This window comes from Gracilinanus agilis, chromosome 2 (genome assembly GCF_016433145.1).
Source record: "Gracilinanus agilis isolate LMUSP501 chromosome 2, AgileGrace, whole genome shotgun sequence".
Classification (NCBI taxonomy): Eukaryota; Metazoa; Chordata; class Mammalia; order Didelphimorphia; family Didelphidae; genus Gracilinanus; species Gracilinanus agilis.
The window spans coordinates 487,481,523-487,500,544 of record NC_058131.1 but is presented as its reverse complement, the minus strand read 5'-3'; the positions used below and the strand labels follow the sequence as shown (position 1 = coordinate 487,500,544).

At 35.0% G+C, this 19,022-nt stretch overlaps 1 protein-coding gene across 9 annotated transcripts in view; it reads right to left on the bottom strand.

Annotated features, from left to right (window-relative positions):
* The window catches only part of NRXN3 (neurexin 3), a 2,038,283-nt gene that overhangs the window by 172,258 nt on the left and 1,847,003 nt on the right, over positions 1–19,022 (bottom strand). For 5 of the 9 annotated variants that reach the window (XM_044664970.1, XM_044664971.1, XM_044664967.1 and 2 more), the window contains 2 exons: positions 17,683–17,772; positions 11,340–11,647 (listed from right to left, as the gene is read on the bottom strand). In XM_044664970.1, the coding sequence (XP_044520905.1) occupies positions 11,340–11,647; positions 17,683–17,772 (398 nt within the window). The remainder of the gene's footprint in view (positions 1–11,339; positions 11,648–17,682; positions 17,773–19,022) is intronic. The other 4 variants (XM_044664969.1, XM_044664972.1, XM_044664976.1 and 1 more) reach the window with 1 other exon arrangement.

Here is a 19,022-nt window from a genome sequence, read left to right as displayed (position 1 = left end):
AAGGAAGGAGGGAGGGAGAGAAGGAGGGATGGAGGGAGGGAGAGAAAGAAACAAAGAAAATTATTTGGGTGAGAAAACTATCAGGGAGGGAGACTGCCAGACTATGACTGGAGAATGGGTTTGAAGATTAAGAAGTAGGGCTCTAGTGCCATCCAGTGGGTAGGTGCTCCAGTAACAGACAAGTGGTAGATGAAGCCAGGGCAGAGGGCACTCAGTAAATGCCTGCTATGAGCTCGATGGCAACAAAATGAGGGCTTGGGAGAAGATGAGAATGGGGCTGTGAGAATTTTTTGAGTCAAATATTTATAATTAGAAGACTTTCTGTATTCATATTTATAGTATGTGTAATTAGAACTCAGTGGTACTTTAAAGTCTCAAGTCATGAGTGCAAAAAATGATGTGTCCTCATGACACATTTGATTCTTCAGGGTAAGAAGCATAAGGGATATCTATGTGAGCCTGAAAAATTAATTAACACATTTATATCTTAGTTTCTTCATTTGTAAAATGAGGAAATTGCATTTAATGGCCTTCTAAGTCTCCTCTAAATCTAGGACCTAAGAACCCATGAGTATTTTCATATCTTTTATAGGACTGTTCAAAATAAAAAAATTAAATGTAAAAGGTCCTTTCTTGATGATTCAATGGAATAAACTCTTCAGAATACTCTTACGGGATCTGTAGAACTATACCTGGAAGATCAGGCAACATCTAGCTTGAATTTTTTGGTAAGTTAATAAAGAACTATCCCTGCCTGCTACCCTCATGAAACCCAAGTGACCCAAGAGGTTTAAGGGAAGCCAGCTTCTAATAACTATTTGGATACCACTAAACTGCACACCTGGAGAGAAAAGGAAAGGTTGGAGCTGTCCAGATTCCCAGCTTTTCATTTATTACTAGAACATGTAAAACAGTTGGGAAATAGAAGGGCTTATATTAACCACACAAGTCAATCAAGTCCTTATCAGCTAATTTTCTTTAATCATCAGTAATGGCTGCTAAATACCATAGACATGGCTCGCATTTCCTTACCATTCCTTTCCAGAGATGAGAAAGAAACCAGGGGGAATCTTCCTTCTCTATTAGCTAACAGTACTAGCTCTCTGAAGAAAACCCAAGACATTAATTAGGAGGTTTCGAAAAGCACTGCTGTCATAACAGCCTCAGTATGTTTCTAATTTTTACACAGTCACCCAAACATACAGCAGAAAGGTAAGAAAGTACATCACACCCTTCACACAGCCTTGTCAAAAGACAAAATGGAAATATCTGTCTTGTAAGCTTGCTGGTGGTGACTGCTGCTCCCAGCTGTTTCCCTGTGGTGTGTACATAGCAAACAGAGGAGACAATTTTTCACAAAATTGTGAGCCAATTCTCAGACTATAGTTTTACCTGCAATCATTGATTCTTCTATATTTCTCAATAGGCATTTAGCAACTTGTTTTTTTATTCTGTAGATGGTCACTGAATACCAATTGTTAACAACATTCCCTAAAGGATGGGGTAAGGATGAGAAGTGGGTAGAGAAGGAAAATAATATTTCTCCTTATTTTATTCTAAGCTTCCATATCTATTTCACATCATTCTGCTCCTTTATATCTGTCTCACCAGCATATAGCAAATTTATTTCATAGATCCATAGGAACCATTACTGAAACAGACAAGTAGTTCCTACAAATTTAAAATATAAAATCCTTGCAATATTGATTATTTCATTCATGTCCATAACAGAAATTTATGGAACATCCATTAAGAGCTATGTAATATAAAGATATATAAAACAAGGTCCACACCTTTAGGGAACATCCTGGAGATGGTCAGTTCTGTAAATATCACATATGTAAAAAATAGGGTTTGGGGTTAGATAATGGAGAATGAAACTCAAATCAACAAACATGTATGTATTAGATGTCTACTGCACACAAGGTGATACAAACACAAAAAATGCATGTCTCTTCCCTTAACAAGTTTTATTTTGTTTCACAAGCCCCTAGATTGTGGGAAATCTCCTTGGAGATTATACAATTTCATTCCATAATTTTACAGAAAAAAAGTAGGTCTAAGAAAGGTTGAGACTTAACCAATATCATAGAGTAGTAGAACTAAAACTAGTTTAAAGATCCCAGTATTACATTGGATTGTATTCTAGGATGCGGGTTTCACATATTTTATTTATATACTGTTTGAACTAGTTCTCTAATTATCTTTTCTCTATACTGCCTCCTACTTCTATGCATTCATTTGGTCTTGTCCCTAATTCCAGGAAGAGACTTGTGGTTATTTTCACTTTTCAGCTTCCTTATCTCTCTGCAAGGCTCAACTCAGGTGCTGTTTTCTCCATGAAGCTTTCTTTGACTCCATTTGCTAAGTGGTAGCACTCTCTTCTTTTGCAAATATCCCAAAAGTACTTTCTTTGATATCTCCCCCACCTTCTATTTTACTCATATTCCCACATTATATATTGTATATTTTTACAACATTATATAAATTCCTTGAGGCTAGGTGGTTTCATTTTTGTTTTTTTAATCTTCTTTGAGAAGGAACATAATATACTAAATCGAGAACTAGATTTGGAGTCAGTAAGATCTGAATTTAAATCCAACTTGAGACACTAGATGTGTTTTTCAACCTTAGGCAGGTCACTTGATCTTTCCTTCATAAAATAAGGGGATTGTACTTAATGGCCTCTAAATTGCCTTTCAGCTCTACATCTTAAATGCTACAAAGCTCAGAACCTAGTATTGTGCCTTCTTTAGGCATAGCAGCCACTTATATAATGTTAAATTTCATTCATTTTGTTGAGGGATGGTGGTGGCAAGTGACTCAGAAGTGAGCCAAGAGAAAGCAGAAAGCTAGCCTGAGATAATATATATATATATATATATATATATATGTCTTGTTATGTTCCACACAAAGTTAACAAAGGGCTAATCATATTCCCTTTAGGGAAGATCAGATGTTTAAATATGTTAGTCATTCCTTTAGTGCAAGTCCTAGGTGAAAATTTATTTTATAAATTCTGTAGCCCAATTAAAGAAGAGGATTTAACCCATACCCTGGCAACCCAGTCAGACTGACTGACAGTGGGGAAGAAGAAAAAGATCACATCAGTAAGGAGATAGTATTGGAAAGGGTCAATTCCTCTCTCCTTCTAGTAAAATTAAAATGTGATAAAAAAAAAAAAAAGGAAGAAAAAGAACAAAACTCTGTTCTCTTCACTAGCCAATTTGTACAGCCAAAATAGCTGTCTTTAAGGGGGCAGCTAAAACCATCAAGCTCCTTTTTTCATTAGAAGTATGCAATCTGGGAAGGAAAATGTCACTGGAGAATCATACCAGGCAACGAGTAAATTAGAGACCAATTTCCTTCCCCAAAAAATTATTATCTGAGAGGGGAAAAGAAAGTACCTGTGGAGGGTGAAGAGGAGACAGAAGATATTTCTTGACTGGCAGCTAAAATCTAATTAGACTGACAAATTTTCAGTGCTTTTCCCAGTTATGAGGCTTGGCAGGAAAGAAACTAGCCCTGGAGCCACACATTATGTAAGGCTGTTAATCAATATTAGTTGAGCCCTTATCCTAAAAATAAATTTCCTCAGGAGGCTCTGTTGTCTAATGGTGAAATCAAGCAACTGGGAACCCCATGGAATATATAATTGGTAGGTTTGAGGCAAAAGGGTACAAAAAAGATAATTAATTTCGGATAAGTATTACTACACAACTAGTATGTCTTTATAGTATAAATTACTATAGTGCTGAGTTTGGTTTAAGATAGGTTGGTCTTTATGACAACAAAGAAGATAGTTCAGGTAGAGATAAAAAGAAATGACTTTAGTTACCTTCTAATGTTGAGATTCTATGATTCTAAATCCCTTTTAAGGGAACTTATTTACCAAAAGGACGGTTAAAACATAAAATCTTTAAAAAAAAAAAAAAAAAAAAAAAAAAAAAAACAACCTTACCTTCTGTCTTGGAATCAATACTATGTATTGGTTTCAAAGCAGAAGAGGGAATGGGTTAGACAAAGAGGGTTAAGTGATTTGCCTAAGGTCACATAGCTAGGAAGTGTTTAAGGCCAAATTTGAAGGAAGGACCTCCCATCTTTAATCCCAGCTCTCAATCTACTGAGCCTCCCAGTTGCCCCCAAAACATAAACTCTTATATCTTCTTTCCAAAGCATGTAGCTTGATGATATTAACTTAGGTCTGATCTATTGGCAACTATAACATCTCCTATAATTATAGTTTATATAAATATATACATATACACATTATAGATAATAATTATAAAATAGCTAGCATTTTCATCGTGTGTGACCTCATTTAGTCCTCACAACTCTATAAGGTAGGTGTTGGTATTATCTTCATTTTATAGATGAAGAAACTGAGGCTAAAAGGATCAAAAAGGACCCATTTATACAAAAAATATGTTTAGTAGCTCTTTTTGAGGCAGCAAAGAATAGGAAATTGAAGGGATGCTCATCAATTGGGGAATGGTCGAACAAATTGTGGCATACGATTGTGATGGAACCCAATGGTTCCATAAGAAATGATAAGCAGAATGATCACAGAAAAATCTAGAAAGACTTATATGAAAGCAATACAAGGTAAAGTGAACAGAACCAGCAGAACACTTTACTGATTAACAGCAAAAATGTACCATAATCAACCGTGAATGTGCTTTTGTGCCACAAAATACAAGTGGCTACAGGGAAGAAACATTAAGGTACACTAAAGAACAGATGATGTAAGCTTATCAAGTTTGCTTCCTTACTCTAGCAGGAGTAGGAGAACATGCACAAAGAAATAGCTAGGAAGACTAATGAATTAAAGAATAGAGCCCCCACACCAGAGGAATCCTACTAAGTCTTATGTTTATTGTAATCATATTAACTCATGCCTGGTATATTTGATGGTGCCTAGATTATCATTAAAATCATTTGGTTTATCTGTAAAAGTTGCCTTTGTTAAAGAGTGTAAAATCCCATGGACACTAACAATTTTAGATTACTTCCTAGTCCGGTGATGGCAAACCTATGACACGTGTGTGTAGGCATTTTCAATGACATGGAGGCCACATACAGAGAAATATGGGGCCACATGCCGAGGATGAAACATTTGCTGTAATACAGTGTAGACACTGTGCACTATAGATGACAATTTTACCTATATTAATTTATCTATCTTGGTTTATTAAATATAGTTACATATTACAAATATACATTTTTGTTAAACTATAAATATCATGAAATTATGTTTTTTTTTTCCTCAAAGTGACACATCACCTGAGTTATGCTAATTTTTTTGGCAAATTTTGATACACCAAGCTCAAAAGGTTGCCCATCACTGGCCTAATCTGTCTGTATCCATATAGAAGCAATTTCACTGATTGTAGTAATGTATGTAGCTTTGTGCCACCAAACAGACCAAATACAGGAATAAAGGTAGTCAGTGATATGGGAAAATAATTATTTGAATCCTTATTGTATGACTTTTCCATCAGTAATTTCTTTGTTATCAATTATATTTCGTGTCACTGTGTTTCTGTTCCTTGAGATTCAGAACTAGACTAACTTATTATGTGAAACTATAGTTAATCAAAGGAATCTCCTTTACCCTGTACATCTGACTTCTTGTTTAGTGGGCTTTTGTTTGTTTGTTCTGTTGTTTTAAATACAAGAAATTTTTTTCAATAAATATAAACTGGGAGGAAGAGTTCTTTCAATGATCATATCTAGAAACTTTTCAAGAACAACCATCTTTACCCTGACCCTTTCACTAAACCTAGGGAACTATTATTTCTCTAAGCACACACAATGGTTTTCCTTAGAACTTTCAGCAGCCAAGTTCTGTAAGTTCAAGATGAAAACAAAATTTCCAAATTCTCTGAAATCTTTCTTTTTTAGTGATAATAAGAATAATTTCAACTCAAGCAGAATAGAGTGATTTTCCTGTACTTTCCTGGTAACTGGGTTTCACGGGTGAATGTCAATGTGACTTTGCTGTACATTGGCACAGAACACACAATCAATGAACTAAAAGCTTAGAAATGGTTAGAAACGGTGATACGGACAGAACACACTGATCTACTATGCTGTTGTTAACAAATTCTAGCCCAAAGTAACACTACAAATTAAAGTGGAAACTTGTTCTCTCTCAGCCCTTTCCTCTTTAAAAATTTAAAAATCCTGGCAGCATTTTTAAACTAACTGTAGGGACTCCATTATAGTACTGACTAAGCTCCTGCCTTTCATTCCTGCCATTTCTTAAATATATAAAGATTCATAATTATGACTGTGTGTGAAGGGATGAGTGTAGTTTAGCTGGCCTCTCAGTTCAGAGAATGACTCTTTGAGCATTACGATGGTACTGGGAAACCTAGGGGATCCTTGGTACTTTCAGTCAGATGTTATCATCAAGGGAGTGAGAGCTCAAAACACCAAATCTGAATGTAATCTCCTGAAGATCCCATTGTTAGCACAATCAGGGAGGCTGGGCAATTAAGCTATAGTATTAGGAAGATCTCAAACAGCTACCAGAAGCTCTAATGAGGAATTTAGCTTTTTTTCCACTCTAGAGTTGCTAGAAGTTGCACATAAAAGCAAAGAAAGCAGTTTTCTTGACTGGTGTTTCTAAACTAGCCCTCATATTGCAGTCTCATTTCCTTATTAGATTTCTTTTTCTTTAAAGAAAAGGGGAAGGTAGGCTGGTGGAGAGAAGTCCAGGATAGAACCCTGTAGCGATAAAGATCTGAGATCAAAGCCTGCCTCTGACACATACCTTTTATTGGACTCTGGACAAATCACTTGACTCTAAATTAGCCAAGTAATTCTACAATAAGGCTGTAATTACATTTGATTTGCCAATATACACTGGTATAAAAAGTTTCCACAATGAGACACCCCTTCACTGATGAAATCACACATTAGGACCAAAAAAAAAAAAATACAATAGCCATAAATTTAATTGTATTGGAAAGAGGGAAAGTAATGATGAAAATGAAAGATGAGACTCTTTTCCAGCAAAGCAATGTGCTTTTCATGAGTTACTTGCATTAGTGGATTTCCCTATGCCTTGAAAGAAGAAAAATCATGTGAGAAATATTCCCTTCTAAGGCATGCTTCCTATAGGAAATTCTTGAGTTCCTCCAAGAAAGAAGTGTTCCTCCATTTTTTACTGAAGATTTATAGCGATGAGGAACTCACTATCTACCGAAGGCAGTCCATTCCATTTTCAGACAGCTCTAATAGTAATTAGAAACATGTCTAATGAGAAAGTTTCTTCTATATATTGATGTGAAATTTTTTTTCTTTGCAAGTTCTATTCTACTATTCCTATTTCTAACCACTGGGCTCAGTCAGAATTGTGTGCATTTTTAATTATATTTTTCTAGATTACACATATATAATTTTTAATAATCATTTTTTGACATTTTGCAACCCATGTTCTCACTCTCCCTTCCCAAAGAGGTCAGGCAATATGATAAAGGTCACACATGTGTGATCATGCAACATGTATTTCCATGTTTATAACATTACTTAAAAAAAAACACATAACATTGATATTAGACAAAAACTCATTCAGGAAATGTAGGGGAAAATGGTATGCTTCAATTCTGGATTCTAATTTCATCCATTCCTTCTATGGTGGCAGATAGAACTTTATTATGGTTCCCTAAGATGTCTTTTCTACATTAAAGATTGATTATTACCCTTTTATTATTTACTTTTCATTTCCAATTATTTCAACAAATCATTCTGTATTAAATTATGGATCTATTTCTTTTAGCCTTCTGGTTACTACTGTCTATGGATATACCTATTTTGTCAATAACCTTCCTAAAATAATGGTGTCAGGAAGTGGTCCTATCTTCTAGCCAGGAGGTAATGATATCCATAAAAATAGACACTATTTTTCTTTTGAAGCAGCCTAACTGACAGGTTGTAATTCCCTTGCTACCTAACTTCTTTGTAGTAGATAATAGAGCAATGGAACCAGATTCAGGAAGACTGAGATTCAAATCTAGCCACAAACACTTAATACCTGTGTTACTGAACAAGTTGTTTAAGCTCTGTTTGCTTCAATTTGTTCATCTATAAAGTGGAGATTATAATAATATCTACCTTACCCAGATGTTATAAGGATGAAATGAGATAATATTTGCAAAATAGTGCATAAAATGCAAGGAATTATATAAATACTAGTTATTTTAATTATTAATAATAATTATAATTTTGGCATAGGAACTAACCCTTTGATCACAGCATCTTGCATGGTAACAGACAGATAAATGCTTGTTAATTGATTGATTAATTGATTGCCTGGCTTTTACATAATTATTTTGTTCTTTCATGCTTCCATGTATTTCACTGTTACTGTCCACATATATTTAGATACCCTTAAAAACTGAATATCTAAAGAGGGCTTTCATTCACTTTGATAGCCATGATAAAAGTGAAAGAAAAGTAACATAGATATAAACTAATTATTATCATCATAAAGGGAAAGAAACATGCCAGGAAAAAAAAAGATTTTATAAAAAGCTTCTTCCAACTGTCTAATTAGCAACACATTTTAGTGGAAAGAATTTTAATTTGGGAGTCAGAGGAACTCAGTTCTAATCCTGATACTTCTACTTATTATCTTAAGCAAGGCAAGTGACTTCTGTAAGAATTTATTTTTTACACACTACATTTTTCCTGTATCAGGACCTTGGATTAGAAAAACTCCAGTTTGTTCACTTGTGTATATCCTTTATGCTTAGGAAGTCTATGGAATGCTTTCCCAACACCACTCCTCCCCCCAATAACATGATTAGTAGATAAGGCTCTTCAGCTAGGTATGTGATTGATCCTCATCTTCTATGGGGGCAGGGAGAGGTAGTCTTAGTGGATAATTTCCCCATTAAACTATTCACTAATCAGTGATGCTTTGAGATGTCTAAGAGAGATTGATCAATGAGCTCCCACTTAGAAGTAGGAACTTCACTGTCTTTGATTATTGAGAGGATTATAGGCCTATTAGTTTATTGGTTAAATGCTAGCCTAATCAAAAAAAAATGTATTCTTATCCAAAAACCAGTCTCTTGAATATTTTAAATTGTAACGCTCCTATATGATATGTTTCTGCTAACATAGCGATTTTCTATTACACTAGAATCAATTTGGCATGCAGCCCTGCTCTTGCAATGCCTCATTATGTCATGAAAGTGTTCCTGAGTTTCTGACCATAATAATGGAGTACTATCTAGAAAGTCCTACTAACCTGGAAAAGTTTTGAGTACAGATTTAAGCAATGAACCATATGGCAATTATCTGATGACCATTATAGATTAGTGATCATTATCAAAAAGTAGGGCATCAGAGGGTGAAAATTCATTGTATCTGCAAAAGCAGTTCTCACATCAATTAAGTCATACATTCCTGAAATACTGAAATATTTATACCAGAGATTCCTAACTTTTTTTGGTAGTTTGGGGTGGAGGGAGTATTCATGAATTCCATTGATAGTCTGGTGAAGTCTATGTACTCCTTAGAATAATTTTCTTTAATGCATAAAACAAAACACTTTGGATTTTACAAAAAAATGAATTATATTAAAATACAGTATCAAAATATTTGTTTAAAAACAAATTCTCAGACACTAGGTTAAGAACCTTGGCATGGAGTCCTACCTATTGCCAAGAATTTTGCATAGAATTCTTCAGTGTTTTCTTCCCTGGAGGTCTTGCCTTTAAATGTTTGTGGGAAGAACCCAGATTTGTTCTTGTTCATACATTTGTCCTCCAAAGGCATACTTGGGAAATCTGTTTGTTTCTGTCTAATCTCTGAGTACAATGCCTTACCGAGGTCAGTGGGTATTTGGCCTTTGAGGGGACTGTGAGATTGACCATCTCTTAGGAATGCCACTTGTTCTTTTGCTTCACACAGAGCTAAGACAATGTATTCAGACATTGAACAACTCCGCCAAGACTTGTACTGAAAGAGCAATACTTCTACCAACAATAGAAGGGGCTTTTCTCAAGCTACAGGAAGTCATAATAGAAATATATGGCACCTTTTATCTTTCTTTCAGTGGGGAGACCAAAGTATCAGAAATTATTGCTTTAATATCAGTAGAAAAGAATCTATTTGTGGAAGTATTAATGAGAGTATGGACACATGTGTCCAGGAAAGACTTGATCTTACTGGTCTTCTTTAATGTTAAAATCTGGTCTTCTAACAGTTGTGGCACATTTTGAAATCATTCCTTTAGCAAAGATTTTTCTGGAAGCGGTCATTCAAATAGCTGAGAAGGGAGAGAAAGCATTTCTACCTTTGGTCACATACTCTTTATTGTAAAAGAAACAAATTTACCAGCTGCTTAATTGGTGACTCATTCTGGGTTCACTGTGTCCATCAATGTTAATGAAAAGGTGATGTTAAAAATTGGACTCCGCTGGGTCTCCAGAGAAGCTGTAATGTACTGAGTTTTCTACAAACATTAACTAGACTGGGGGCCATTTCCCCACAAGTGGTTGAAACATTTTATTTTATACCAAAGTAGTTGAGGCTAATAAATCAATTAACCTCCTACCCCCAACTGACCAGATTTATTAAATGTTAAAGGAACCAGACCAGCTTTAAGCTCTGCTTTGGGCATAATTACTTTCAAATAAATAAAAGAAAATGCAATGACCATGCCAAGAACACTTAGCATAGTTAAACCCAAGTTTTTCAAATTCCCTGTTCATGGGTAACCTGGGTTATTGTCAAAGCAAAGGAAATCCAGTATGCAGCAGAGGGAGAAGTGATTAATCCCAAGTGAATGGTAACAGTAAAAGCTGCATTCCACAAGAATTAGTTCTGCCTGTAGCACAAATTGCCCTTAATTTAATAGTGCCCATTACCCTATTGGTGAGAAACTCATGTTTCTTACAGGTATGTTGAGAATATGAATTGGAATAATCAAAATTTACAATTCAGATGATAACAGATTTATTTTGTCCTCTTTTCCCTTTCTGTGGTTTGCAAAAATTAGGCAATAACTTAAGATGAGGTAGAATTTCATGCTGAAAGCATTGTCCATTGATCATTTGGATAATAGTACTTCCGTTATAAGGAAAAATATAATAGTAATACTAACTTACACATGTCAAAAGACTTTTATAACTTTTTTCATTATGGTTTTCTCTTTTTCTGCTACTAGGGCTTATTAATGGGTATGTCTTAGAGGCAAAATTCCCACAAACACTGTATTTCAGAGTCATCAATCTACAGAGCTCCTTTGACCAAAATACTCATCTGCTTTAAGACACAACAATAATGGGTTGACACAGTGTAGCATAATGAATAAGACTTACCTGAATGCTGGCTGTGGAACGATTCTTTCGGGTAGTGGTGGTCGCCATTGTAGTGGTGGTTTCCATGACAGTTGTAGACATTTCTGGTGGCATAGAAGTAGTAGGCGTTGTCCCCAAAAGAGATGGTACTTCTCCCACGAGCCTGACGCTACCATTGATTTTAATATTAGGGTTGTTCTCAGCTGCCATGTTCAGAACTTTCAAGCCATCATAATAGAGCCCAGAGAGCTGACCTTGGAAGAGACGTCCTTTGTCTTTTCCTCCAATGGCTATTTGCGCCTGAGTGTTGAAGATGGTTAGCTGCCGGCCTAGTGGGGTTGGGTGGAGGAAACAGGATTATTTCCATATATTTCTTTCCTCTTTACCTTACCTGGCCAAAATAGACTGAAGGTCAAAAAGAGGCTTCCTGGAAGAATTGGGAGGAGGGAAAGGGAGAAAATCGGATCATAGAAATTTAATACTGCAAACTATTCTCCTGAAAGTCACTTCCAAGGTACATCATGCTGTGATCATCTCTTCTGCTGACTAGCTAAGAATCTGACTCCATTGGAACAAAAAAAAATATTTCCTACCATTTCTCTATAAGGAAGGAGAAATCTTGGTTTCTGGCCTGTAGGTGGAAATGCATTCTTCAAAAATTCAGACAATCATGATTGTTATAAGAAATTCCAAAATCAGGTGGAAATCAGAGGATAATGAGAAATTTCTATTGCATTGAAGTATTTTATAGAACTATAGCTATATATGACTAATGAGCATTCAAAGAAATTAGAGCGCATATAGAAGAGATGGTTAAATCTACAGCTCATTTGAAAAAAATGCAAAGCCTGTTAACTTCAGAATCTGAGTTTATTTCAATGAAGAGATTCTAATTCATGTAAACTCACTATAGAGCTATGTGATCAGTAAATATGTTATTTCTTTGCATTCTTTTTGGTTCATGATTCCCCATATTCACTGACCAACAATTATCATGTTTTGCCACTTTTTCTATTGGAAAATTATGGACAATCCACTTTATTTTGATCTAAAAGATGGGAAAATGAAGACATGAGTTTTGTTCACAAGAAAACAGGGGTGGTAAACTGAGCTTAGAGCTCAATTCTGTCTGTGACCTTAAAAACAGATGATGTCAATTAAAACAATGAATGAAAATGTCAAGAAAATGGAATAGGAGAGAGGTAAAGGGTGCTAGGGAGATTTTCTCATTATTATTTTTAGTGTTTGTTTTTTTTTTTCTCTCTGGAAATATGCTTCCCAGGATGAAGGCCTAACAGGGTTGGGTTGAGAATAGTCACCTCATAATCATCTGAGTCATCTCAAACCTTCCAACCTCACCTACAAATGCTAATGAGTATCTTCTGACATGTGCCAGGTCTTCTCTGTAATCATGTCTTCAAACAATTTTCAAAGCATTTTTTTTTTCTAAACCAGAACTGTGATTTCATCAGAACAGGGAGTTCCGCAGTAAGAAACATCTTCTACCACTACCAAATGGCAATTTCCCTGCAATTTATAATTCTTTTTTTTTTAACTTATAATTCTTAGAACACTGGAGTACATATTTTCAGTGGCTAGCCCAGGGACACCTAGCAAGTAGCTGCCAGTGGCAAATTTTGAAACCAGGTCTTTTGTTCTCTGAAACTGGTTTTCTGTCTGACATCATCCTCCCATCTCTCTCAAAGTTTGATGTACTATGTTAGGATGACAGTATAGTAAAGTTATTTTGTTGTTGTTGTTATTGCACTAGATTGGCTTCCTTTTGCTTTTCCAAATGTGATAAGAAAAGCAAACTTGAGAATGGGGTCAAGCATCCTCAATTCCAATTTTCTGTTCACATCAGTAAGTCATCAGACAATAGTTCATTTATCCATTTCATGCACTAATCCAACTGACTGTTTTTCAGCTCTAGTACCTAGAATCAATTTTCTATTACTCTCCACCTTAACAATGGAAGGCTTATTATGTTATTGGCAGCAGACAGGTCTACCTTGACATTGGTGTACTTAGCTTTGAGTAGTGTTTAATGGTGGAAGAAGTTAGTTTGAAGTTTGAACTCCTTACAAGTTTTAGGGGTATTGCTGCATCTTTGTCAAACCAAAAGAACTGGAGAAATGGGAAAATTGCATAGGATAGCAGATATCTTTTCTGAAAGGATCCAGGAAATACCTGTCAGATTTCCTTATCTATGAGATCATTACGGCAATGTCAACCAAGGTCAGTATATAAGTACCAGCTCTCTTGAGATCTGAGAGTTTTCAGTAGGTAATGCTAGTTGAAGCATGGAGTTACAGGGGAAATAATTATCTTTACTATATGAATCTTTGGTTAATGGCAAAGAAATCTTTTGACCTTAGCAATAACAAGAGCTGGTCATAGTTCAAGGGTGTTGTCAAGACAAATCTAATAGGTTGTAGAGGATTATTTAATGAGCTGTGTATACCAATCAATTTCTGTCTTCTAGGACTTCCTCCTTTTCCTCCTAAAAGTATTAATTCTTCTCAAGTGTATCACAGTCTTGGTATAGAACAACTCTAGCTAATAGACTGAAACTTGGATTGCTCACTTTTTATTTATATTCAGTGGAAACTTCTATATGAAATCCTGAGTTTACTAACCTAATAATTAATTTTGCTTACTCTACATATCAAGCTCTAACCAGCTGGTCCCATTCTAGTAAAATCTAAGTTTGAGGGAGTCTTCTTGGATGGCAAGGTCTAAAATCTAGGGTGTATGGGCACAATCTACTCATATTGAGGGTTGATTGTTACCAAAGGTGGGTTGGCAAAAAAAAAAAAAAAAGAAAAGAAAAAGAAGAAGAAGAAGAAGAAGAGAGGGGCAGAATGAATGGATGGTTATTCCTTCAAACTTAAGCCCCTGCAGAAAAGGAATATTCTGACACTAGATGATAGCCCAAGAGTTTTAGGATACCAAGAACTTTCTCTTACAAGCCTGTTAATATCTTGAAATGGATTGTTGTTTCTCTATTATGTACAAATTTAGAAACTGATGATGTGTATAGTTAATGTTTATAATTGGTGAGTATTATATTATTTAGGTATCATTCTGGCTATTATTGAACAATTGTGTCATTGTATCTCATCTTATTTTTCTATTTCTCGTCTTTAATTCTCTTAGTCTGTGCAAATGAAAAAAATACATTTAACACTATTCTGGCATATAGTAAGCACATAATAAATGCTAAGGGTATTAAATTATAATTGAGTCTGACCTACACGAGCAGACACTAGTCATTTTCTCTTCAAAGCTCTGGTTTCTAGTTATTATCTAGAGGTAAACATGTCAATATCTTTGCTAACAGAGTTCTGAGAAATTTGAATTTGGATATGACTTTAATATAGAGGGAGTAAAAACAAATATCCAAGGCTATGTGATTTTTCCAATATTCTACTTCTAATGTTCCTACATCCTACTCTCCTACCCTGATCTCAGAACAATTCCTTTGTGGCCAAGGATATATCCAAGGGTTAATCTCATCACAGCCCCCATCATTTCATGGGATAATTTCTCTTTATTTCCCTTCTTTTATGAGATCTGCCCTACCCTTGAACTCTGCCCTTCTCAATATACTTCCAAAATTCTATTCCAAGTATTTGGTCCTGAGTGTGAGGGTCATATTCATAATTGAGGCTCTCTTTCCTTATATTCCACTACATTCTTCTATCATGGTATGATGTAGGGACCTCACAGAGTAGAGGAGATTTTGGTCACGACTCCCCAAGTCCTATTTACCAATCTATTCTCCAAACCCATTTAATGGGCTGATTAGATATGGCCTGTCTGTTTCTTCTGTTGTCATGGTCTCTGGAGCTAACAGAGCTAAATATAAAGCTAAATATATTTAATTTTATTCCTTAAACTGAAGTATTGTTCTTTGCCAACCATATCTACATGTGAATGTTTGGTTAAAAAATAATCCATTGATAGAAATCTAAGAAGATAATACTAAACCCCTGGCCTATTTATGCTATAACTTTTCTGAATCATATTTTTTTAGTTAGTAGGACTCTTCTAGTTCTTATAATTTAAAATAGTAAGAAAAACTAGAATCTCAATTTCTCAATTTTATCAATATCTCCACAATATTTGTTATATCACCAATTCAAGACTTTGAGGAAAAAAAATTTTTTTTTATTTATTTTAGATGGAAACCCTTGCCCCCTCCTACTCCACACACCTTGTGGATTTAAAAATTATTCTTACCTCATTGGACATCAAGTTCCCATGTTAAATTAAGTCCTTGCTCTGCTACATAAGTGTTGAACATAGACAATTAATTAAACCTCAGAATACCCTTGGGGAATAAGTAGTATTATTTCTCCTCCTCTCAGATGGGAAATCTGAGCTATAAAGAGGTTAAGTGGATTGTCTAAGGTTAGAAAGTCAGTCAATAGTAGACCAGAGTCAGAAAATGAACTGTGAAATCCTTTGACCCAACCCATTTCCCCATGACAGTACTTACTACTAAGATCCATCCATAATAGTTTCTATAGCTTTTATCTGATCACTACTCTATCTTTCCCCCCTTCTTCTTACTGTCTTTTCAAGGTTGTTTGTTTGGCATGTTTCTAAAACAGTTCCTGAAGAGGATGGGGAAGGGGGAGAGAACAGGTAAGGAATGAAGAAAATGGATACAAATTAACCACCTATTTTTTTTTTCAGAAAGTCCGAAATGCATTCCACATTGCATAATATTCATTACACAAGAGAACTGGAGCTTGCATTTATTTCTTAAATTACTTATCCATTTATTAATCCATACAGATTCAATAACCTGATCATAGTACCACCGCTGTTATTCTCTTTGCATTTTAACCCTCCAAAAGCTTTCTTTGTTGGTCTACTGACAAAATGCTATCATCAGAAGAACTACAGGCTAAGTCATGACTTCATAATGGTTTACAGAAATGAAAATGCCTGGCATGCTGTTAAACTCAGATTCCAAGAGGCAATGGAGTAAAACAAAAGATTACCAAAATAAAATAGCAAAGAACAAAAAGTTTTCTCAGGCACATGAGACTCAGACATGCATCTAATTTTTTATTCTTTTAAAAAAGGTGAGGCAGTCATTGTCTTTATTGTTAAAGGGACTTTATGAACTTGTATTTACAAAACGCAATTATTTGCTTTTTAAAGTTATCCTTATTGCTTTTTAATTAGACCACATGGGTTAAAAACAGGGCAAAAGGCTAAGATTCAGTAAGGATTTTCAGCAGTAGTTGATCCTATTAACTTCCACCCAACATAGAGCTTTAGAATACTAATTTGGTTATAAATATATTTGTATGTATCTGTGCACACACACAATATATATATACATCCATATATATATAATTAGAAAATGCCTGTTTGTTATATGAATCTCTCAAAATTTGGTCTAAAAGTATGATTTTTGTATATTTACCCCAGACATCATAAATGGAAAGTTTTCTTCCTTGAAAGGCTATAGTTTACCTTTCAGCAGGTCTTCCAAGAAATACAGTATATGCTACCATTGGGTTCAACTTCTGCCTTCTTTTGTTAAAGTAAAATTATTTGCCCTCACTCTCCCAAAATAATTCAGAGGATTCAGCTTTGCCTTTCCATTACCCTTGGCACTTTTCAACTCTGTTTAAACAAATTGTATTTTGATTGTATGTAAGAGATCAGAAAGTATCCAACATGCCACACAATGGAAAGTGCCATCTTTTCTTTTTCAAGGTCAACAACTAGGACCCAATTAACCTGTAGACATGCTGAACTTTTGCTGCTCAAAGTTAAAATTCTGGCAAATTCCAAGCTCTCTCGTCCTTGTTATTGTTTAAAAACAAATGTTTAAAAAACATCTTATAACATTTGTTTTAATCAGTTTAATTAAGTTACAACCATTTTATAAAGAAATTCAAATCATAACATTTTAAGCCATACTTCAAAGAAAGGAAAGCCAAAAACAGCCCTATGAGATAAAAGTTTAACAAGTAGTTTTGAAACTTTTAGAACACTGTGGTAAGAGATCATTTAAAATAAATTAAAAAGAACGTCATGCAGTGGTTAAATTGCCATAATACATTTCTTTTTTAAAAGTTTCTGGAATTTCCTGTTTGTGCTTGTTACACTGATAGTGAGCTTAGACGTTAGTCCCTTTAACTGTATTTTAATGGCAATGTATTATAGCATGATTTATCAACATATGGCAGGTGGAAGCTGACACAAATTATAATGAAAATTAAAACAGTCATTTATGCAGCAGGCGATTATCATTTAAGGAACATTTATTTGCAGGCTTTAAAAATGAGGGTTTAGAATCAAATGATTTTAAAATGAAAGTTTTAATGACGGTTACCTTTTTCCTGCAGCCACTCTTCTACAGGCCGGTTATATTTGAAGGGGATTTTCTGTTTTACCATTTGGAAGCGTTCATTATCAGTGTTGCCTTTAAAGTTTAAAAAACAGCTTAAAGAACAATCTGAAAAGTCAATAAATCATTCAAAAACATCCTAGGTTTTGGGTTTTGGTTTATGAAGTTTTAAACGATAGATATCAATTTATCTTTAATAAGAGGTGAGGATGAAGACACTATGATTGACATTGTAAAAGGTCCTGGATGGGGAAACCTAAAAGTAGGTTGTTTTTTACTAGGCAGTCCTCAGTCATTGGCGGGGGAATAAACCCCGGAAAGAAAATGGATAGCAAGCCCATTCATTTACACATATGCCCATTCCACCAGGACTTTTCCTCTCTTAGCCTATGCATGGACTTAAGACTCAGAACTTTACCTCATCAAGTCTGAAAGATGAATAGCTTGGAGCATTCTGGAACCAACCAAATTTGTTCTTGTGCATACTGTTAAATCAGTTGATACATCTGAAGTTAGGAAGAGACCTACAGTCACTTAAGTGATTTGTGTGATCTTTCTCCCCAATATACCTCCTGGAGAATTAGGAAATAGAAGGTCATGAACTTTGTTGGCGGTAATTCAATATTTGAAAATCATTTTGCTAAGTGTGGGTTAGAAGAGAATTTTGAGTCTGACTCAAAAAACAGAAATGAGTTTTAAACCAGGGGCCTAAGGAAGAGTTCCATCCCTCATACTAACTGTTGGTAATGCCCTAAAATTGGTATGTCTGTATTCAAAGGGCCATCAATGTGCTCGATATGTAAAAGAGGATTAAGGATCTAAATAACTTATCTGGAATGAAAAAACAAAAAACACTGAAATAGATTTTCAGTTCATTTCATATTCACAGGTCAAACAAATTTTGGTCTCCTTAACAAGAATTAATTCCATACGGTCACCCAGGAAAGAAAGGTTGTCTTTTCTACTCATAGGAAATCTTTCATGAAAAAAACATTAATTCATAGAACATACTAGGAATACTTTTTGCAAGCATGAAACAATCTAATTAAGTATGAAGTTGAAACAGAATACTTTTGGGGGTATCTTTTTCCTCTGTTCCCAGTTCTATTGTTATTACTTCTGGATAGTTTCCTCTAATTAAAATAGGCCAAGAGTATAGAATTAGAAAGGTTCATCCCTGGGGGCAGCTGAGTGGCTCAATGGATTGAGAACCAGGCCTAGAGATAGGAGGTCTGAGGTTCAAATATGGCCAGACACTGGCTATGTGATTCTGGGCAAATCAATTAACTGCCCATTGGCTAGCCCTTACCACTCTTCTCCCTTGG